The sequence below is a fragment of the Myodes glareolus genome, chromosome 22 (assembly GCF_982192425.1).
Source record: "Myodes glareolus chromosome 22, mMyoGla1.1, whole genome shotgun sequence".
In the NCBI taxonomy this organism is placed as follows: domain Eukaryota; kingdom Metazoa; phylum Chordata; class Mammalia; order Rodentia; family Cricetidae; genus Myodes; species Myodes glareolus.
The window spans coordinates 825807-849584 of record NC_142047.1 but is presented as its reverse complement, the minus strand read 5'-3'; the positions used below and the strand labels follow the sequence as shown (position 1 = coordinate 849584).

The window sequence follows — 23778 nt, the reverse complement described above, 5'->3', positions numbered from 1 at the left end:
TCACATATATTTTCCCAGTGACCTTAAAACTTTCCACTATATCCCACCTATAAAAGGTTTAATCACCTCCAGTGGTAATTCTGCGCTTAGGACTAGTAGTTTAGCACATGGATCTTTGGTACAATATTCCAGATGCCAAAGCACAGTAGAACTGGTCTGTTTCTCAAAAACTTCTGTTAATAATTGAATGGTCTCAATTCATTGTTTCTTTCATACACTCAGTCAAAAGACATTCAATGAACATTGTATACTAAGGCATGTAGGAAGATAACAGTAGAGGACTTAATATTTTTTCTTTATTTATTTTATGTGTAAACTTATTTTGCCTGCATGTATGTCTCCGAACTTCATGTGTACCTGGTGCCCATGGAGGCCAGAAGAGGTTGTCAGATCCTCTACAACTAAAGTTTACATATGCCTGTAAACCTCCATGTGGGTGCTGGGAATCAAACCTGGCTCTTCTGGAAGAGCAGCCAGTGCTTTAAACCACTAAACCGTGACCAGACTCTTTACCTCAGAAATTTCATTGCTTATGGAATCAGAGTCACAAGTGTATGATAGTGTACTATGTGAAAAGGCATCACTACCATCTTTACCAATACCATCTTTCTTTACCAATACCAGTGTGGAATGTACATGCTCCCTATGACCAGAAAATGCCATTGTGTATTTCCCAGATATTTCACATGTATCTGAAAAGCAGCATGTAATGTGTAGGATAAAACTATTATTGTGATCCTAATCCTGGTAGCCGTAAACTCAAGGGAATTTCATTTAAGCAGGGAAAAAAGAGACATTAAGCAGACAGTCTGAGAACGTCCTTCAACTACAACAAATGATTAACTAATTTTATGAAAACACATGTCTCATTTTGATTGGGAAAGGCATTAACCTGTTTGACCTCAGAACTCAAGACCTCTCACGTAGATTTTACTTCTTGTGATGTTGCTGGTCATCTTTGGATGTGAAGATGCTGTCTCTGGGTTTTCATTTCTTCCTTTCCGAAATTAGTTCATGCCTCATGACTCCTTTGTCAGAGTCCCACAAAGTTTTCAAATACAGAGAGGAAACAAGAAAATCTGCAAGGTTATATAACTTTTTTTTAAAGCATTATTATTCAGTATTTCCCTCGGAGACAAAAACTGACCTCCTTTTCCAAGGAATGAGATACAGCATGAGTGAGTGAAAAACTAAAATAAAATAACTCAGATGCCATCTAGGAACTGAGGGGAAAGTTGTCCGCTGTCCTTATATTTCAAATTAGGTAGCAGTGACCTAAGTGTGTGCCCCCAAAGTTAGCAATTGTGTGTGTGTGTGTTTGTGTGTGTAAAATATGTCCAGTGAGGATAGTTTGTTTAGCCATCTTGTGCCATGAAGGCCTATAATTCACCTCCCAGAACCACCTGTCAAGTAGCTGGTTAATAAGTGGGGTTACATATTAGGCTTGGAGGGAGCACAAAAAAGATTTTGAACATTCCTTTCTACACAAGTTGGAACAGGAGTTTGAAATAGGGAGTTGCATTCTAGGTACCGTGGCCTTCAGAAATTCAATAGCATCCATCACTGGACCAACCAAAATCCTGAGAAAGAGGTACTTAAAATAAGGATCTATCATTTGTCTCAACCCTCGGGATGAGTTGAGCCACTTGGCATCACAGTTTCCTCTCATGAAGGCTCAGGATATGACAGGGCTCCTACCTAGGGTAGGATAAGGGGAAGATAAGAGACTTGATTTATTTCATGATATTCAAATGGGAAAGTCATTACCTATCTGCCCAGTGTGACCTCACTGGATTATGACCAGCTGGACCCCCCAAGCATCAAGTCAGCTTGTTTGGCCTATGACATTCCTCTGTGCCTACCCAGATGTTACCCATTGGTTCCTGAAGAAAGCAGTAGGGAAAACTGTTCACAATGGGAACAATCCTATTCCCAGAGCATGGTGTTTGAGAGATGTCCTTCTGTAAGCTAAACCTACCCACTCACTTGACTGTGTCCGTGGCTTTTATTCCACAGGATATTTTCAATGCTGTCATCAAACAAAACCCCTTCCTGGTGTATCAGCTCCCCTGCTTCTGGAATGTACAGCTGTCAGACCACACTCGCTCCGAGCAGTGCTACAGAGATGTGTCTGATTTAAAGGTGGGTCAAGAAGTGTCATGGTGGGACGTGGTTCATATCTTCAGTTTACTCCTGTAGTGATATTTCATTTGTATTTCAATAAATGAAGCTTACCTGCAGATCAGAGACTAAAACAACCCCACTGGTCAGCCTTACAGATCAGGCAGTAATAACACACACCTTTAAACACAGTAACCACAATAGTTTGCCATAGTAACTGGACAGTAGTGGTTCATGCCTTTGATCCCAGCCCTGGAGAGAAATGTAAAATGAGAAGAGACAGCTTTCAGTCTCATTCTGAGATTCCTGGAGGTAGAATCACCATTTCAGACTGAGGTAGAGGTAAGAGTCAGTGACTACCTGTTTTGCTTTTCAGACCTTCAGACTAAACCCCAATATCTGTCTCTGGGTTTTTATTAATTGTGCTACATACTCCTGTGTTGAGCATAGAGAAGCTGGGTACGGGGACTGGCAGGGAACAGTTTTCTGTAAGCCTATGGGCATGTGGTGGAAGATGTATGGTCCCGGGAGAACAGAAAGAACATGATTTTCCTCTCTTCTGGTTCTTTTCTTTCACACTCTTATTTGGGATTCCTGGACAGTATAAAACCCCTGGAATAAAGAACCAGCTTGTGTGGACTTCTCTTCTTCCCATATTGCTGCCACTTCTGGTTCATTCCAGATCCCAAAATCCATTGATTTAACTCAAGCAAAAACCATTGTGGAGAGGTCCACTATATTCCAAGTGCTATATGGGTGATGTTAATTACTTCCTGCTTCCAAGTAACATTTTTAGAAGGGCAGAGAACTGTGGAAGGAAATGAATAATGCAGGAGCTGTGACAGATTTAGAAGGGTCAGGGTGAAGAAAGCAAGCACAAATGTCTCATTCTCCTGGAGGAGATGGGACTGGGCAGAAAAGTCCAGTACCAACTACTAAAGAAGGCCTGACTTTAAGATGACAGCACAACAGGGCATATTGGCTAGTGCTGTATATAATGTCACAAAACAAAATATTCTAATTGTGGCTATACTCAGCACCTATGTATTTAGCCTATGAGTTTTTAACATTGGATGGAGGTTCACTCATTTTGCCTGACTTAACTAAGTAATGTGATTGCCTTCAGTTCAGAAAGTGATGCCTAGGATACCTCAGTTGTCCTCATGTTGTAACATGAGGGGGCCGGCTTATTGGGGTTTCTGTCCCTCCCAGTACCCCAACAGCCGGCAAGCAACAAAGAAAATCACACACAGGACTCCATAAGGTTATAAACTGATTGGCTCATTAGGTCAGGCTTCTTGTTAACTCTTATAACTTATATTAACCCATTATTCTCATCTATGTTAGCCATAATGGCTCCGTACCTTTCTCTGCTGGGCAAGTTACATGCTGCCTCTTTGGTGGTCTGTACAGGAAAGGCAAGGGAGGTTCTGCTTCCAGAATACTCCCAGTCTCTTTGCTCCACCCCTACTTCCTGTCTGGCTTTCCTGCCTATACTGCCTGCCTGGCCAATCAGCGTTTTATTAAAATATGATTGACAGAATACAGATAATTCTCCCACACCATTTCCCTCTTTTTTTTTAAGATTATAAACTGATTGGCCCACTAGGTCAGGCTACTCATTAGTTCTTACAACTTTTGTTACCCCGTTATCCTTATCTACGTTAGCCCATGGCTCCGTACCTTTCTCAGCTGGGCAAGTTACATGCTGTCTCTTAGGTGGTCTGCACAGGAGTGGCTGAGGAACCTCCCTGATTCCCAGAATTCTCCTGTTCTCATTGCATCACCTCTACTTCCTGTCTGGTTTTCCCGCCTATACTGCCTGCCTGGCCAATCAGCGTTTTATTAAAATATGATTGACAGAATACAAACAATTCTCCCGCATCATAATATCATCAAGTCAAACTGATGTTTTCAGAGCAAGGTGGAGGTAGAAGGAGAAGCCTTAGTGTACAGATGGAAACCCTGACTTTTTCCTAATGACTCACTGCCCCACATGGCCAAAAGAAAAAGAATCTTAAACCTTGCTTTCCTTTATCATTTTCTACCTTTGTTGTTGAGGCAGGGCACAGGCTGAACCTGTTACTCACTAATTGCCAGGATGACTGACCAGTGGGTTCCCAGGAATCTTTTTGACCTCCCAGTACTGGAATTATAGGCACATATCACCATGCCTATGTTTTTTTCATAAATACATGTACACACATACAAATAACCAAGTAATTTGAATTCTTTAAGGATAAGGCAGGCTCAATAATATCTATTTGCCTATATTATTAAATTATTATGTTCTGACCCCTTTTAGATCAACCAATGCCATCATTATTTCAATTTTTAAAAAAATCTTTAAATTTCATACTAAGTATCAGAATGCATTATGATATTTTCAAACTTACGTTTTATTGGCTTCCCTTCCCCCCAACAGTACCCACCCTCTGCTACCTTCAATTCCTTCTTCCCTTTTGTTAGCTCCTTCCACGGTCTGTTTTTCTTTTTTATACCCATTTGTCTATTTGCCTACCCCATTACTTATTTTGCCCTTTCTTTGTCTCCGTTCTACTTATAAGGTTTTACCCATGATTACACACAGACACACATACATGTATGCCATGCATACGTTCATATGTATCAACTGAAAGCTAGGAAGTTTGTATGAAAGAGAATGTGCAGTCTATGCCTTCCTAAGTTTGAGCCACTTAACTTAGTATGCTTTCCAAATCCACCCGTTAGAACTTCTTTTGAGATACTGTCTCGCCCAATCAGAGCAGTATCATCAAGAAATGTCATAACAGATGCTGCTGAGGACCGGGGGAGGAGAAGCCCTAATTCAGTACTGAAATTGCAGGAAAATGGATGAACTTGCAAAGGATAATATCAAACAGAATATTTTCTTTTGTGCTCTTTTTTGCCAAGACAGGAAAATCGAATGTTTTCCTTGCTGAATTTCATCATCATTCATTTTGGTAAAGGTATCTTCAAAGAGACTTCTAAGATCTTTCCATGGAGTTCAGAGAAACTTTATCAAGCCCTGCTATCACAAGGGTTTGAACAACAACAATAAAAGTAAATACCCCATTTTGGGCACTGTATCCATGTCTCAAGTGATCTGTTTTGAAATGACTTGGCAATTCCTAGTGCCTAACATTTAGTACTACTCAAAGCATAAAGCCTGGGCAGTATGAACTTCTTCCTTATCTGCACTGGTAGTTAATTCATTTTTAAACATAACAAGAATTCATTTTTTTGTGAATGCTCAGTTATAGTTGATGTGGGAGAATTGTCTGTATTCTGTCAATCATATTTTAATAAAACACTGATTGGCCAGGCAGGCAGTATAGGCGGGAAAGCCAGACAGGAAGTAGAGGTGGAGCAAAGAGACTGGGAGTATTCTGGGAAGCAGGAAGCTCCCTCCGCAGTTCTGCCCAGACCACCGGAGAGGAAAGATGTAAGCTGCCCCGCTGGAAAAGGTACTGAGCCATGTGCTAACGTAGATAAGGATAATGGGGTAACATAAGTTATAAGAGCTAATAAGTAGCCTGGCCTAATGGGTCAATCAGTTTATAATCTTATGGAGTCTGTCTATCATTTTCTTTGGTCTTTGCTGGCTTTGGGGTACCGGGCGGGAACAGATACCCCAACAAGCCGGCCTTCATGTTCCATATAGTAAACCACCTATTTCCAGATTTTCTTATGGAGTAGAAGATGATCTTACATTGGGAGCAGAAATGTAGCTCAGCTGTGTTGCTGTCCATTTGAGCTTGTCTTCATAGATGTCCTCAGCTATTTTTCTTTTTAGATTTTTTTAAATATAAACTTTTCTCTGAAAGAATCTAAGACTATAGAAGTAGTGCGGAGCCCCACTGTCTCCCGTCTGGTTCCATTCTGCCTCTTATGACAACGTTCCTCCAGTGGCACATTGGTCAAAACTAGCCAACCAGTCTTCATACACTTCTGGTAACTTAACTATTCCTTGGGCTAGAAAGAGCCTGGGATTTGTGCAGTTGCCTAATGTCTATATATATATTCCATCCATTTTGCCCTAGGCACCTTTTCTCTTTGGTCTCATCAGCCCTCAGTGGCCCAGTCTTTTCTGGTTTCTTGTTACTCACCAAGTGGTTTTGTGAAGTGCTGCTTAAGGCTTTACTGTCTCAGGAGGAGAAGTAAAGTTCCCTCCTCAGCTCATGCCATCAGAAGGAACTTGACTTCCATTGAGGACGTGGCTAGGGACACTAACTATTCTTACACAGTGAAGGCCAGTACTATGAAACTGCTGTTTCCCTCTTCCATACTTTATTATAACTGAGTGACTACATCCACACTGCATCAGAATTGGGGGATGAAAAAGAAAGGGTATTGTCTATTTATATTAATTAAGATTGCTTTACAAAAAAGATTCATCAGTAATTTATTTGCATTCACATGGACTAGGACATATTCATTTTATACTTTGGATTGTAATACAAAAACCTTTTAAGGTATGCACTTTTGAGAATTATCTTAATTTGGTCTTATCAAATAATATAATTTGATAGACTAAAATATATATCTAGCTGTAACATGATGGCTGGCTTGTTGGGGTTTCTGTCCAGCCCGGTATCCCACAGCCAGCATACACCAAAGAAAAATCACAGAGTCCACATTAGGTTATAAACTGATTGGCCCATTAGCTCAGTCTTCTTGTTAACTCTTGTAGTTTATATTAACCCATTATTCTGATCTATGTTAGCCATATGGCTTGGTACCTTTTTCAGCGGTCAGCTCACATGTTGTTTCTTCGGTGGTCTGGGCAGGACTGGAGGAGGGAGCTTCCTGCTTCCCAGAATTCTCCTGTTCTCATTGCATCACCTCTACTTCCTGTCTGGTTTTCTTGCCTAAACTTCCTGCCTGGCCAATCAGCATTTATTTAAAATATGATCGACAGATTGCAGACGATTCTCCTGACCATTTCCCCCTCTTTTTTTTTAACAAAGGAAAATATCCATAGTCCATTTTTTGGGGAATGTGGGCGTAGTTTTCCAGGCTACTTCCTGCTGGTTGGGGGCGCTGATAATCTTATGGGGACCTAAAGAAAGTTTAGAGTTATAATTAAGTCCTGAGTGGAGTATCCTGTGAGTCTCGATCATCTCAGGCAGCAGTCTTGAATCAGTTCTGGATGTAGAACTCAGACATCCGGGCCACCTGTTCCTACCGGAGATTTCTCAGGTGGTCTTCCTTGATCAAAATGAATTTTTCTTAACTCATAATGAATCCACAGCCTCTCATTTTCTGTGGAAACAAAAGCAAAATCTCTTCTCCAAAGTAACATACCTTTTGACTTCAGTTTTGAAGCCAGGGTATTTTCAAAATACCTATCTTGCGTTAGTTCAGCAGCATTTATAAACAAATATCTTTTAACAGCTGTTTCTCCTTCCTCAGCATTCAAACAATTCAAAGAGAGCATAATAGCATACAGTATCAAGATTCTCTGTGTATTTCCCATCTATATGAGGCTTTATTTTACCCTCTATTTATTTTATTTTTACTTTTACTTTTTGAGACAGGTTCTCTGTATATCTTTGTCCTGGAATAACTCTGTAGACCAGGCTGTCCTTGAACTCACAGAGATCCACTTGTCTCTGCCTCCCAAGTTCTGGGATTAAAGGTGTATGCTACAACACCTTGAACTCACAGAGATCTGTCTGTCTCTGCCTCCCAGGCATTGGGATTAGAGGTGTGTACCACCACACCCAACTACTCTCTTTTTCTTTTTAACTTTAAGAACTTTAACTTTTAGCTTGCATATATTTTTAACACACTGTAAACCATTAAGAAGTTTTCTTCATCTTTGAATCTATCTTTACTTTATATCTCTCTTTTTCTGACCACATGAGTCTTTAAGGAGAGGATTAAAGCCATGACTTTGATAGCTGGATCCAGCCCATTCCTTAGCTTTCCAGCCTCATGGCAGAGGGAGGTACCGGCTATAGCCATTTTTATTGCCACAACTCTATGGAGTTTCAAGGTCCTTGCCAGCAAGCAAGCTGCAGCATTCTGCTCACAGATCACACTCAAGTCGGACTGCCTGCCTGAAAGAGTCAGAGATTGCCCTGACAGGACAGCCCAGAAAGCTGGCATTTTAAAATAGTGCAGCTTTTTCCTGCTACAACAGAAAACTGAAAAGAATGCATTCAGCTTTTCATCAACACTGTTAGTGTTTTGTGGCAGGACCTCTTAAAAGAGGTGCAGGGTTTTGCAGCTAAAGCTAAGTCAGGAAGCCTCTCTTAGAAGAGAGCGCTTGCTTGCCTCTAGCAAACAGAGTAGACCCAAGAAATTGCTGCTACCAAGAAAACATGCTGTACTCTATTCTTTTCTAAGCTTTCTCAAGCTTTCTGTGGATTCAGTTATCCACGTGGGCACCATCTGTAACATGAGGGGCCAGCTTGTTGAGGTTTCTGTCCCGCCCAGTACCCCACAGCCAGCATACACCAAAGAAAAATCACAGAGTCCACATTAGGTTATAAACTGATTGGCCCATTAGCTCAGTCTTCTTGTTAACTCTTGTAGTTTATATTAACCCATTATTCTGATCTATGTTAGCCATATGGCTTGGTACCTTTTTCAGCGGTCAGCTCACATGTTGCTTCTTCAGTGGTCTGGGCAGGACTGGAGGAGGGAGCTTCCTGCTTCGCAGAATTCTCCTGTTCTCATTGCATCACCTCTACTTCCTGTCTGGTTTTCTTGCCTAAACTTCCTGCCTGGCCAATCAGCATTTATTTAAAATATGATCGACAGATTGCAGATGATTCTCCTGCACCATATAGCAGTATGAGTAGGTGAATACTTCCCTGGCACATCAAACTCCACTATACTTCACTATGTTAAAGGCACCATTCATTACTGTCTACATGGACCAGATTAAATTTGAGGGTACAAATACCATAGGCAATAAGATTCTCTCTCCCATCTCCACTTCCTTCTGTCATTCTTTCCTTCTCCATTTCTTAACTCCTTTGTGTTCTCTGTTATGGATGGCAAAGTGGCTTCAGGGAGCCTCTAGCCAGCATGCTATTCAACAAATATCCACTGCATTTTGTTAACCATTGGTTGTGTAGTGGTGAAGGAATAATGCAGACTTTTCCTCTGCATGAATTTATGTTCTCAGGAATACAGTCCTCTAAGAAGAAAACAAATGGTAGCTTTGGTCACTATAGGTAGTATAATGGATTATGCAGAAATCAAAGCAGCGTAGAACCTATGGTTCTGAATGGCAGAGAGAAACCATTTTTCTTTTGATGACTGTACAGAAAGACCCTGTTAACCTTTCATGAGATGTAAGTTGCAATATGATCATTTCAATGTTTTTATGAGTGGTTAGGACTGGCTGATTGGTCAGTGAATCATATATCAAGAATATGGTAAGTTGAGTGTGGCTGCAGGACCCAGTTCTAAAATGAAGGCCGTGCTGAGCAAGCAGGAGAGCAGTGGGGAACCACTGCCGAAGATGCCTACTGAGAGAAGTTGCTTCTCATAGACTCCAAGCAGTGAATCATATGTTGTGTATTCCCAATGGCATTGCTGACATTCAGTCACATTGACAGCATTTTTCTGGACTCTTGTCCCAGATATCTTTCAACCAACCTAGTGAATCCCTCTACTGGAGCTTCCATGCCTTGCTCTAGTGGTGTCTGGGTCTCGCTCTTCCTTGTCCACATCAGCACACACTACTGAGAGGCACACTGGGGATTCTGCACAAGTGAATACAGTTTTAATAATTAATTCCACAGAGACAGGAAGAGCACAGAGCTGATTTTTACTCACAGATCTTGCAATGGTAGTTTGCGAAGAAGCAATGTGAAGGAATTAGTACAGCTCATGTTTCTTCTCTGCCATCTGTGTTCCAACAGGAATTCTTCACACATAACAAGCCGAGTTCAGATTGACTTTTATCTCAGAAGAAAAACAAAAGTAACAGGAAGAAAGGGAGGGAAGTGAGAGGAAGGGAAACATTGACCATATGAACACTGGGGAATCTATCTGGATCTGAGGACTCCTCATGTCTCCAGCCCTGAATCTTAGCAAAGCTATCCATTTTCTTATTCTTAGGTTTTTTTCTTCTGTCCAAACTCTACCTCCTTAAACAGGACAGCAGCATGAGTTTCAGAATAAAGAGCATCTGGGATTTATGCACCATCCTAACATCTATGTTTTCCAGACAAGTTGACTAAATAACTGGAGAGCTGGATTGCTCTGTCCTCCTCATGGGTTATGGTACATTTTTTTTTCTGGGAAGTACTTTTTTAAAAACCTTTTTTTTTTGGACTGGGACTTGAAAATAACAAGAAGGAGTGGTGGATCTCTGAGTTTGAGGCCAGCCTGGTCTATTTTTTAGGACAGGCTCCAAAGTTACAGAGAAACCCTGTCTCAAAAAAAAGACAAAAATTAAATAGAAGAAGAAGAAGAAGAGAAGGAGGAGGAAGAGGAGGAGGAGGAGGAGGAGGAAGAAGAGGAAGAAGAGGAAAAGAAAATTCTAAGGGTCAAAAACATTATATTTATTTCATAGCAATATCCCAAGTAATAATTACTTGTCTATTATCTTTTCTATTATAATAAAACACCATGACCAAGGCAACCTAAAAAGGAAAGCATTTAATCTGTCTTATAGTTTCAGAGGGCTATAGTACATGATGATAAAACAAATGTATGGCCACAGGAAAAGCTAAATACTCACATCTTTATCTGCAAGTAGGAAGCAGAGAGAGGAGAGAGAGAGAGAGAGACAGAGGGAGAGAGAGAGAGAGAGAGAGAGAGAGAGAGAGAGAGAGAGAGAGAGAGATGGAGGAAGGGAGAGGGAGACTGAGAGAGAGAGACTGAGAGTACCTCTCCCAGTGACATATCTTTTCCAGAAAGGCCACACGTCCTAATCCTTCCCAAACAGTTCCATCGGGTGGGGACAAAGTTTTTAAATATATAAGCCTATGGGGCCATCTCATTTAAACCATCATACCTAGTGATTGCTAAGATTGAAAAGAAAAAAAAAAGAGGGATGAAGAAATTAAAGCACTAGAACAAACTCACAAATGTTGACCAGGCCTCGTTTTGTGCTTAATGTTGGACTCAACCTGAGTCTTGTATTCAAAGATTCAAAAGTCCAGGCTGTCTCACAGTATCATTTTAGCTACTATAGAACTTCCCTTATAGAAACAGCATTGTGGAGTTTGTACAGCCCATGTAAGCAAGAAACATCTCCCCCTTGCTCAATGATGGAGACCAATAAATACAGGTATGGACTGAAAATATTAAATGAAAAAACTCAGAAATGAGTTTTATGTTTTATGTTATACACAGTTCCGAGTAGCAAAATGTAATCTTGAGCTTTGCCACATGGTCTCCCACTAAGGCCTTCTTTATCTGAGTAGCCACACTTTATATACTACCTGCATAGTGGTTCTTTAGACTTAACCCAGTCATCAGATCTATTTTTTGTACTTGTAGCCACATGACCCTTGTTTTTGCTTTACTATGTCCCTAAACCATGAGAGCAATGAGTGTTTCTGAGGTGAGTTCAGTGCATACAACACAGAATAATAGATTTGGGTTATAACTGAGTTGGGAGAGTGCTTGTCTAGCATGCAAAAAGTTCTAGGTTCAATCCATAGCACCACATTACCAAAAAGAAAACAAACAAAAGGTGTTATGTTGCATGCATGTATAAGTTACCAGCACTCAGGCAGTAGAAATAGAAGAATAAAAAAGTTAAAGCCATCTTCGTCTACTTAGGTAGTTCAAGGCAAGACTGTGCTGCAATAAAATCCTCTCTCAGAAAAGAAAATTAAAAAGTATAAAGGCAAACTAAGTACCATGTTACAATGTTACAAAGCATTTAAGAAAAGATAAGATTGTGTGTAATATCTTTACATAATAAGGACAAGTTCTCTAGAAAAGCAAAACCAGTAGATATGTCTTTACTTGTATCTACGTCAGCCTTTTCTTACAGAGAATTAGCCTCTGTGATTACAGAAGTTCTGAAGACCCAGATTCCACAAGCTGGAGAGATAGGGAGGCTGCTGGGATATTTCAGCCCAAATCCCAAGGCTCAGTACCAAGGAAGATGATTGCATAACCCTCGGTCTGCAAACAGAAGGGTGCACCAATTCAAGCAAGCAGAAAAAGGGAGGCAAATTTTTCCTGCCTCTCTGCCTTTTGTTCTGTCCATGCCCTCAATGGATTAGAAGATGGTAGTCATATAGGAGAGGGACATCCATTGATGAGGTCCACTGACTCAGATGATGAGGTCGTCCGGAAACATTCACATATTCACAAATAATACTTAGTTAAATACCTGGGAACCCTGTGACCCAATCATGTAATCATTAAATTGCTGTTAACACCTTTTGTCTAATCTGCAGCCAGTATCCTTCCTTTCAATATACTTGTAAATAAAATTTTAAGTATATTAAGAGACAAAGAAGTAGAGAAAAATCTGAACCCACATCTTCCTTACTCAAGGACTCAGTCTTCTGTTTATTAGTGCTCTTGCTCAGTGCCCCCACCACACACACTCTTTCTGTCAATTGAAAGCTACTTTTTAATTTTTTTGCTGTACTACAAAATAATGGGTTTGTTGTAACATTTTAAGATAGATAGATAGATAGATAGATAGATAGATAGATAGATAGATAGATAGATAGATAGGATAGTTATAAGCTCAGAACACCCCAAGACCAAGTTCTCAACACAAAGGAAATTTGTTCCATTCCAGTGAGACAAGAGGGAGGGAACAAGAGACAAAGACAGGAGATAAAGGACAAGTGAGTACAGAAGAGAACAAAGGAGAGGGGGAAAGAGTATTTGTTTGGAGGTGGGGGTGGACCAAAAGACTGCATCTAGATAGAGAGGAAACAGATGTAGCCCCTATAAAAAATGGCAGTTTATAAATAATAATCTGGCATGTGCAGATTATTGAGAATGTCACCACCGTTATTTCTTCTCTCTAACCCTCTCCCCTTACAACAACCCCCCCATCCCCACATGCACCCGAGGTTGCCTGGCACTCTTGTCTACTTCCAATCTCCAGGAGGATAACTACATGATTTTCTTCAGGTTCACCTTCTTATTTAGCTTCTCTAGGATCACGAATAAAAGGCTCAAAGACCTTTAATTATGGCTAGAATCCACATATGAGTGAATCCATACCATACATAACTTCTTCCTTTCCAATTTGAATCCCCTTGATCCCCTTATGTTGTCATATTGCTATTGCTAGAACTTAAGCACTATATTGAAGAGGTATGGGGAGAGTGGACACCCTTGTCTTGTTCCTGATTTCAATGGAATGGCTTTGAGTTTCTCTCCATTCAGTTTGATGTTAGCTGTCGGCTTGCTGTAAATAGCTTTTATTATATTTAGGTATGATCCTTGTATCCCCAATCTCTTCAACACCTTTATCATAAAGGGATGTTGAATTTTGTCAAATGCTTTTTCAGCATCTAATGAAATGATCATATGGTTTTTTTCTTTCAGTTTATTTATATGATGGATTACATTGATAGATTTGCGTATGTTGAACCAGCCCTGCATCTCTGGGATCAAGCCTACTTGATCATAATGGATAATTTTTCTAATGTGCTCTTGGATTCGGTTTGCAAGGATTTTGTTGAGAATTTTTGCGTCGATGTTCATGAGTGAGATTGGCCTGTAATTCTCTTTCTTGGTTGTGTCTTTATGTGGTTTTGGTATCAGGATAACTGTAGCTTCATAAAAGGAGTTTGGCAATGACTCTTCTGTTTCTATTTTGTGAAACACATTAAGGAGTATAGGTATTAACTCTTCTTGGAAGTTCTGGTAGAATTATGCATTGAAGCCATCTGGTCCAGGGCTCTTTTTGGTAGGGAGGTTTCTGATGACAGCTTCTAATTCCTCGTGACTTACAGGTCTATTTAAACTGTTCACCTGGTCTTGATTTAATTTTGGTATATGGTTCTTATTTTAAAGTGTCCATTTGTTTCACATTTTCCAATGTTGTGGCATACAGACTTTCGTAGTAAGATCTAATGATTCTCTTAATTTCTTCTATGTCTGTGGTTATGTCCCTCTTTTCATCTCTGATCTTGTTAATTTGCGTATTCTCTTTTGGCCGTTTGATTAGTTTGGATAGGAGTTTGTCAATCTTATTAATTTTATCCAGGAACCAGCTTTTTGTTTCATTGATTTTTTGGATTGTTTCTGTGTTTGATTTCAGTCCTCAGTTTGATTATTTCCAATCTTCTACTCCTCCTTGGTGAATCTGCTCCTTTTTTTTTCTAGAGCTTTCAGGTGTGCTCTTAAGTCTCTAATGTGTGCTTTCTCCATTTCCTTTATGTGAGCACTTAGTGCTATGAACCTCTTACCACTGCTTTCATGTGTCCCATAGGTTTGGGTATGATGTGTCTTTATTTTCATCGAATTCAAGGAAGATTTTAATTTCTTTCTTTATTTCTTCCGTTACCCAGGCGTGGTTCAGTAGTTAACTGTTCAGTTTCCATGAGTTTGTAGGCTTTCTGGGGTTACAATTGTTGAATTCTAACTTTATTCCATGGTTATTTGATAGTACACAGGTGGTTACTACAATTTCTTTGTATCTATGGATGTTTGCTTTTTTACCAATTCTGTGATCAATTTTTGAGAAGATTCCATGAGATGCTGAGAAGAAAGTATATTCTTTTCTGCTTGGGTGGAATGTTCTATAGATGTCTGTTAAGTCCATTTGATTCATTACATCTGTTAGTTCTCTTATTTCTCTGTTAAGTTTCTGTCTGGTTGACCTGTTAATTGGTGAGAGAGGAGTGTTGAAATCTCCTACTATTAGAGTGTGGGGTTTGATGTATGCTCTGAGTTCTAGTAATGTTTCTTTTACATATGTGGGTGCTTTTATATTAGGGGCATAGATATTCAGGACTGAGACTTCCTTCTGATAAATTGTTCCTGTTATGAGTATAAAGTGTCCATCTCCTTCTCTTCTGATTGATTTTAGTTTGAAATCAATTTTGTTAGATATTAATATAGCCACACTTGCTTGTTTCTTTGGTCCATTTGATTGGAAAACCTTTTCCAATCACTACTTGAGGTAGTGTCTATCTTTGAGTTTAAGGTGTGTTTCTTATAAACAGTAGAATGTTGGATCCTGATTTTGTATCAATTCTCTTAACCTGTGCCTTTTTATAGGTGAATTGAGTCCATTGATAGTAAGTGATATTAATGACCAGTGGTTCTTAACCCTGGTTAATTTTTTCTGGTGGTAGTGTTTGTGTGTTTCCCTTCTTTGAGTTGTGCTGGTGGAGGTTTGTCAGATGCTTGTTTTATTATGGGTGTTGTTGGATTCCTTGGTTTGTGGTGTTCCTTCTAGTATTTTCTGTAGGGATGGGTTTGTGGCTACGTATTGTTTAAATCTGTTTTTGTCCTGGAATATCTTGTTTTCTTCATTGATGGCGAATGCAAGCTTTGCTGGGTATAGCAGTCTGGGCTTGCATCCTTGGTCTCTTAGTTTCTGCAGCACATCTATCCAAGACCTTCTGGCTTTCATGGTTTCCATTGAGAAGTCAAGTGTAATTCTGATAGGTTTCCCTTTATAAGTTACTTGACCTTTTTCCCTTGCAGCTCTTAATATTCATTCTTTATTTTGTATGTTTTGTGTTTTGCTTATTATATGGTGAGGGGATGCTTTTTTTTTTTGATCCAGTCTATTTGGTGTTCTGTATGCTTCTTGTACCTTCATAGGAATATCATTCTTTAGGTTGGGAAAGTTTTCTTCTATAATTTTGTTGAATATGTTTTCTGGGCCTTTGAGCTGTAATTCTTCTCCTTCTTCTACCCCTATTATTCTTAGGTTTGGTCTTTTCATGGTGTCCCAGATTTCCTGGATGTTTTGTGTTAAGAATTTATTTGATTTGTTTTGTTCTTTAATCAATGAGTTTATTTCCTCTATAGTATCTTCAGTGTCTAAGATACTTTCTTCTACCTCTGTTGGCATTCTTTTGGTAATACTTGTCTCTGTAGTTCCTGTTCATTTACCCAGATTTTCCATATTCAGCCTTCCATCGGTTTGTGTTTTCTTCATTACCTCCATTTCATTTTTCAAGTCTTGAACTGTTTCCATTACCTGTTTGATTGCTTTTTCTTGGTTTTCTTGGGTATCTTTGATAGATTTATTCATTTCCTCTACCTTTTTGTTTGTCATCTCCATTTCTTTATGGCAGTTTTTTACCTCCTGTTTAAGGTCCTCTATTATTTTCATAATGTTCTGTTTAAAGTCGATTTCTTCTTTTTCTTCTGGGGTAGGGTGTTCAATTCTTTTTGTTGCATGATTCCTGGATTCTGGTAATGACATGCTGCCTTTCAGGTTGTTGGAGGAATTCTTGCATTGGCGCCTGCCCATCTCTTCCTTCAAATGCAGCCAGGAGAGTCTTGGTGTCTTGGTCCAATCTTTACTATGACTATCTCTTTGGTGGATCTCCTCAGTGCAAGAGCAGGAACTATTCCCATCTGTATGGAACTCCTCAGCACAGAAACAGGGACTCCTGGTAGTCCGAGGACCCCGCAGACAAAAGGGTGAACTTTGGGGGAGGACAGGGTCGAATGGAACACAGAAGTCCCCGCAGCAGAATCTGAAAGTGCCCTGCACTCCCTTGCAGGAACCTTCCGGCCTGCCTAGCCAGCAGACATTCACCCCTCTGGGTGGATAGCTTTAGTGCAGGAACAGGAACTGTTCCTGGGCCAAGGACCTTGCAGACAATAGGGCAGGCTTGGGTGAGGCAGGGTTGTGTGTAACAAAGAAGCCCCTGCAGCAGGAGCTGGGGGAGCCCAATGCTCCCTTCCGGAGCAGTCTGCCCTGGGGATGGTATACACTCACCCTTTGGATGGAACTCCTCAGCACCTACCAATAAATATTAATAATAAGGTATTTAGAATAATTTTGGTGCTTATTATACTTTAAATATTCACTTACTTTTCTTAGTTTTCCTCTTTCATATTTTCTCTTTGCAATCAAGTCAAAAAATGTATACCCAATGCCTCATTTTCCCACCAGGATATCACAACATTGTCCCTAGCTTTGATTTTGGTCTGTTCACCTTACCAGACACATATTTACACACAATGAAGGCCCTAAAACCTAGTCTGTTATTTCTCTCTCTCTCAGGGAACTATAGTGTTCAGGTCTTTCTGCGTTCCAGATTTTGACTTTTCAGGTATAGGAGGTCAGCCTAGCTGTGGTGTGGGAGGTCCTTCTCTCTTTGTGTTGCTTTTATTGGTTAATGAATAAACAAAACTGTCTTGGCCTATAGCAAGACAGAACTTATCTAGGCTGGGAAAACTAAACTGAATCCTGGGAGATAGGAGGCAGAGGCAGGGAGAAGCCATGTAGCCCCTCCAGAGACACATGCTAGAACTTTACCTGGTAAGCCACAGCTTCGTGGCAATACACTGATTAATGGAGATGGGTTAATTTGAGTTAAGAGTTAGCCAGAGATACACTTAAGCTTTGGCCAAACAGTATTGCAAATAATTTGGTTTCTTTGTGTTTATTGCGGGACCAGGTGGAACAGAAACCTCTTACTACAAAACTGGATCTTCTATGCCCCTTCAGCGTGATCTTCCTCACATGTCTTACTTTAGCTCATGTCTTCTAGGAACCATGTTCCTCTCCTCTGAACTCCAAAACAGGCATCTTCTATCATGCTTCTGTGGCGTATTTCAGAGCTATCTCCAATGCTTTTTTCTGCACTATGCCTTCTATCTCCAATGCTTTTTTCTGCACTGTGCCTTCTATCTACCTATTTGTGGGCTTTGCATAGTCTATGGACAGTTCCCCAGGTCTTGTTCCTTAGGACATATCTCAATCTGGCAGACTACAGATGCTAAGGGAGCCAACATCTTTGTGAGTGCTTACCAAATGCCAGATTTGCATTCTAATGTGTTTACTTTTCATAGTAGTTCTATGAGGTTGTCACTCAGTCTTGGCTGAAGACTGAGATCTCAGCAATTATTTAAACAGGGAATTTAATGTTTAGAACTAATAACCAGACATAAAGTATAGATTTGGCCCTGAAATAAAACATAAATCAGAAATTGTAGGGGGCAGTTAACAGTGTGGTGCTTAAAGAGTAGCGAGAGAAAAGACATGGAGAAAATTCAGATTCACACCCAAGAGGTTAGCAATGTCAGGCAGCTGTTCTGGACAGAGAAGCAGGGACCTTGGAACTTATTCTAAGTACTGGGAAATTTGTGACATGGATTTCTGAAAGGAAGGTAATGCCAATGGTGGTGGAAGAGCTACATGATGTTCTCAGTACCAGGAACCTCCAGGGAACAGCTATGCCTTCTCCTCCTCAGTATCAGGTGTCCTGAACTGTCTGCGTCACCCAACAGTTTTTGATTGAAGAGTCCCAGCCTCTACACACAGGAACCATGTATGCTCCTGTGACACAGAAAATAAGGGAACTTCCCCATGATTAAATAACAACTTAGAACAGGGGCAAGATTTGATCCTTCACCTGCACTGGTTCCCCACCACTCCTCTCACAATTTAGAATCAATAGGTGAGTGAATGACCTGCAGATCTATAGATCATAGCTCATCTAGTCCAAAGCCATAGAGAACTGTGTTGTGTGGCCCTCTGACAGCTTCTTTGCTTCCCTTTAGGTCATCCACTGGAACTCCCCCAAGAAGCTCCGTGTGAAAAACAAACATGTGGAATTCTTCCGCAACCTCTACCTGACCTTTCTTGAGTATGATGGCAACCTCCTGAGGAGGGAACTGTTTGGCTGCCCCAGCGAAACTGATGTCAACAGTGAAAATGTGAGTGTTCAACAGATAATAGGAGAGATTGGCCACATTCTCCATTATCTGTTTTGGGTCCTTGTTGGGTTTTGGGTCAGCTCAGGACTATACATTGAGGAACAAGACCCTTTACCTGCCATAGATTCCATGGCTCAACGTGGCAATGGTCAGATCATCTGGTCACTTCCTGTGGACTTGGCAGGAGGAATTGGCTCAGTTGAATGGGTCAGAAAGAGTTTTCAGACAGATCAAGCTATCAGGTTTTCATTGTCTGCTTCATGGCCAGGAAATTCGCAAGCTTGTGGTGATGAAGGCACAGAATTCATTGGCGGGAGCCTAGGGTGACACAGAGGGAGACATCAATAGGTACTGGCTTTTTCCCAGTTGGTTTGGGCAAGGAAAGTGTTGAGTGAAGAGTTACAGGAATAGCTGAAGATATTGGGTGCTTTTGTTGTTATTGCTATTTCCTATTCTTTCATATGCGGTAACTCATTTTTCTTCTTTGAACATTTACTATTGAAAAAGTTCAAGTAGAGAAATTAAACAAATTGCCCATGGTAACAGCAAGCAATGATGCCAACTGTGACTAACACTGAACTCTTAAGAATATAAAAAAAGAACATGGTAGTCAAAAGCAACAGAAACAGAATCAAGATGAACTGAGTTTAACTCTAACCATTACCTTTGTTGACACCAAAAACACAGGTCTCATCTTAAAGAGAAAAAAAGTTTCTTGAGGCAATTTTAGTTGGCCTAGGAACACAAGTTTGAGTCACCCCAAATTACATGTTCCAATGTGGAATTTTTATGAAGTTTCATAAATTTTATGAAGTTTTATAAATTTACAGGACAAAAATAATAATAAATCAAGACCAGTTTAAAATACATTGGTGGGTACATCAGGGAGACAGGTATTGCAAGATGGGGGAAGCTTTTCTATACGAAGATGCTCTCTTATCTTTTAGGATAATGGAAGCTAATGTACTGCTAAGTTAATAGATTGTAAAAGGTTTTAATCTATTAGTCACAAGATGTTCGTTCACAGAGGTAGACAAGGAATGGCTGTCCTGGAGAGTCAGAGCTAGCCTCAAAGGCATGCAACATTCCTGGCTCTCCGGAGTCCTAAAACTCTCCTCAGTCAATCGGTCTGCAAGTACAGCTTCTTTTCTGGAATTTTTGTTCAGACTTCTCGTTTCTACCTATGTGACCTCAAACAAGATACCCTATGTCTCTGTATCTCTAATTCTTCCATTGCAAAATGGGCAAGAAATGGCATATATGCTCAGCATCTGCTGTGTATTAGATTCTAAGAAAATACATGGTACTTTTTCTCTTTTTGCCAAGATTCTCAGTATCAGACACAGAAAAAGTTGTTTCAGTCATTCAGTATAGAAACACGTACAGAGGGTGTTCTTCTCATTCTGAGCACCGAGACAGATGAAAGGGGGACTGGGGATATGGCTCGTGGTTAAGTATAGTGACTGCACCAGCAAAGGATGCCATTCCAGCACTCACACGGCAGCTCGTCATCAACTGTAACTCCAATTTCAAGGGATCTGATGCCCCCTTATGGCTTCTATGCCACTATAGGCATGTGGCATACATACATATATACAGGCAAACACTTATAAACTTAAAATGAAAATAAATGAATCTGTCAAGACAGACAGTGGAAGGGAAGAAGGAAGGGACAGTAGTGCCTCCCTCAGAGTTTGGGTCTCATAACAGGAAAACACAGCAAGCTCATTGATAACCAACTACCCAAGCTGTAAGGAAAATTATTAGCTAATAACCAGTGCTACATAGCAATGACTAGTGAAAAGCCAGGCAGATTCTTTCTTTGGTGAGCACAAACTGGAGATGAGGAGGTAAAATTGACACTGAAACCTAACTGACAAGAAACTCAGCTGTAGTTGAATAAGGGAGATAGAGATACTTTCCAGGCAGATGTTGTATCTGGTGCCACAGACACGGGACTGGTTTGGAGAACAGGGTAAGGACTAGTGGGTGGGACAGAGAAGAAGACGTAGCATCTAATGACCAGATAGATAGACATGTGAGCTGACAAAGGGTTTTTTGTTTTAAAGAAAATAAATTAAATGAAAGAGAGTAACTCAATCTAGAATTTTCCTCTGAGACTGGCATGGCTTTTATAGCTGTCTTAGGTGTCCTGAGAAGTCTTTTAGACTCCCTATGGAAGGTCAGAAGACCTTCCTTGCCTTTTATGGAGTAAGTGATCACAGTGCTAATACCACCTTCTGAACCATGGTGAAGTTGCTACTTACTCCTGCTTTTCCCTGTATCCTCCTAGACTCCTCAGTATCTACAATTCTCTGCTGACAACAGAGAAGGGAAGCCAGAAAGCACTCGAATCTCTTGGGCTCTGAGAAGCACTCTTTCTATTCACCCCATTTACCCAAGCATTTCTCGTTGCTCAAATCAGAGTTTTTTCTCAGCAATGATGGTTGAGTGCCTGTTTGGAGTTTTCTCCCAAATGCCGTGTGTAAACTCTGTTTTTTATCATTTCCCCTCTGTGACTGTCTACCCATCATCTGCAGCCCTGTGTTCTCAGGGTTAAGACTTCAAAGACTGTCTGTCCCCTTTCCCTATATCCAGAGGATGAAGCAGTCACTTTCTGCCTTTCTCCAAAACTAGAACTGTGCTTGATTGTTCATTATGTATATGTAAATGCAAGCCAGAGTACAAGAGCTTGGCAGAGCCCGTTAGACACTGAGCCATATACAGGCTGCCACTTAACAACCCCTGGTGAAGCAGAGAATCCAGGGTTTCCAGGTCTAAGCACTTAGCACCCCAGTCTCTCCTCACCAAGTACCATGTACCAGCCTCACTTCCCCATTGGTCCTCTATCTGTGTGCTTTCCCACCACCTAGAATACCTTGTCTCTACTTGGCATGTTTAAATGTTCTCATTTAACGGTGGCCCAGAGTAACCCCTTAAGTAAAATTCTGTGATCTATCTTATCTTCTGTGATCTTTCCATAATAGCAGATGTTACTCTATGCAATTACATAGACTGTTTCTTTTCTGTTTTTTTTTCTCCTCAAATATAAAGCTTCTAGGTTGGAGACTTTGAACCATTATCCTCACAAATCCACTCCTTTAACAAAACTAGGCACATGAAAAAATACAGAATGAATATAGTAAAGAATTACAGTGAGAATAAAACATCAGGTAAAAGATAAAGCAGGCAATTGAAGAGGCAGAAGCAGAGGGAGAAAGCAGTATTATGGTGGCTTCTGTTTGACAGTATTGCATGCTGTGAGCTGTAGCATAAAGGCTTTGGCTGGGTTGGGAGTTTGGGCTAAAGCCTGTTGCTTTTATAGGCATTCTCACATTTACATTTGAGAGAAGTCAATGCAGAGAACAGAATAAAAAAAGAAAAAACTGACATAGCAAAGTCACGCAGAGACTGTGTTCCAGTCCAGGTAGAGAGGTAATAATGGTATTGAACTTCATCAGGAGCAGCAGAAATGGAGAGCTCAGTTGAAATGATTTGTAGATTCTAGGGACAGACAAGAAAGCACCCACGAAGGCAGCAGGTCCCTGTAATCTGTCTACCTAACTCTAAAGCCCCAAAGCAGAATGGTGACATCCCAGTGGAACTGCAGATTTAGCCATGACATGACGATGATAAAAAGGCCCTCTTGTTTCTCATAGTATTTCTTACTTTGCAAACCCTATAAGGTATTTGTTACTGGTTGCATTTTTAGAGAAGGAAATGGAGAGTTAAAATCACAGAACAGGGTGGTGGCAGATGGAGAACTGATATCAAGCTCTCATTTGTATCAGTCACTATTCCTTCAACTGTTAAAATGTCCCGCAATCACCACTCTTCCACCTCTTAATAGCACTTGTACTGATTGATATAGTCACGACATCTGTGTGTGTGTGTGTGTGTCTGTCTGTCTGTGTGTATTTGTGTATGTGCACATGTATGTAGCACCAGGGTGTCAACATTGCTCCCAATTTATCTTTTGAGACAGGCTATCATTGAGCCTGGTGCTCACCAATTGGCTTCAGTGCCTGGCCAGTAAGCTTCAGGGATCCACCTGCCTCTACCAATCTAATACTAGAGTTAAAGACATATGTAATCATGCCTGACCCTTTTTATGTATAACTGAACATTTGAATTGAGGTCCTTAGTCTTACATTGTGTGGGAAAAAATAATTTTAGGACACACAAAGAGAACACAAAGCAAAATAAATTTGGCAAGGCATTTTCTTTTGGCAATATGAGAGGTACATCATGATCCAAACCAGGCTAACAAGCACACGAAAGCAGGAAGTTCACCAAGTTTTAGTTGTAGCAAAGGTAGTGGCTGGGTCTCATCCCATTAGTGGCTGCTCAGCCTTACAGTCTGACTCAGTTGTCTAATTGATGGGAAAGGGCATGAGAGAGTCAAATACCAAGAATATCTTTATGTTGGGCAAATAGATACATTACAAGATGGAGCAAGTTTATGGAGTACTGAGCCTTGGAGGGTGAGCTCCCTTTAGTAGAAAAAATATGCTACTTCCTGAAAGTAACAAACACATTCCCCACTCCATTGTCCCAGCCTCAATTCATGATGTCAGTTTTGTTCTTTCTCTATCAGAATATCTGCATACATGAACAGACTGCTTGCCATCTGTTTCTTAATTATTCTTGTTAACTATAAGAACTGTAACAGTTGTTTGCCTAAAACGTGCATTTGCTAGATAAAGAAATCTAGCCCTGGACAAGACCTATGACTTTGAGTGTAGTCCAGTTTTCTGTTTTCTCACCTGTAAAACAGTCACCCAGTTTAATCCACGAAAGCCATGTTTAGAAGGCTAAAATTAAGGTGTCCAGTGTCCCAACCACTCT

The 23778-nt window shown here is 40.4% G+C and overlaps 1 protein-coding gene across 9 annotated transcripts in view; it reads left to right on the top strand.

Moving 5' to 3' along the window:
* Positions 1–23778, top strand: part of Large1 (LARGE xylosyl- and glucuronyltransferase 1) — a 439219-nt gene that overhangs the window by 365768 nt on the left and 49673 nt on the right. For all 9 annotated transcript variants that reach the window (XM_048438254.3, XM_087900594.1, XM_048438256.3 and 6 more), the window contains 2 exons: positions 2017–2142; positions 18775–18930. In XM_048438254.3, the coding sequence (XP_048294211.3) occupies positions 2017–2142; positions 18775–18930 (282 nt within the window). The remainder of the gene's footprint in view (positions 1–2016; positions 2143–18774; positions 18931–23778) is intronic.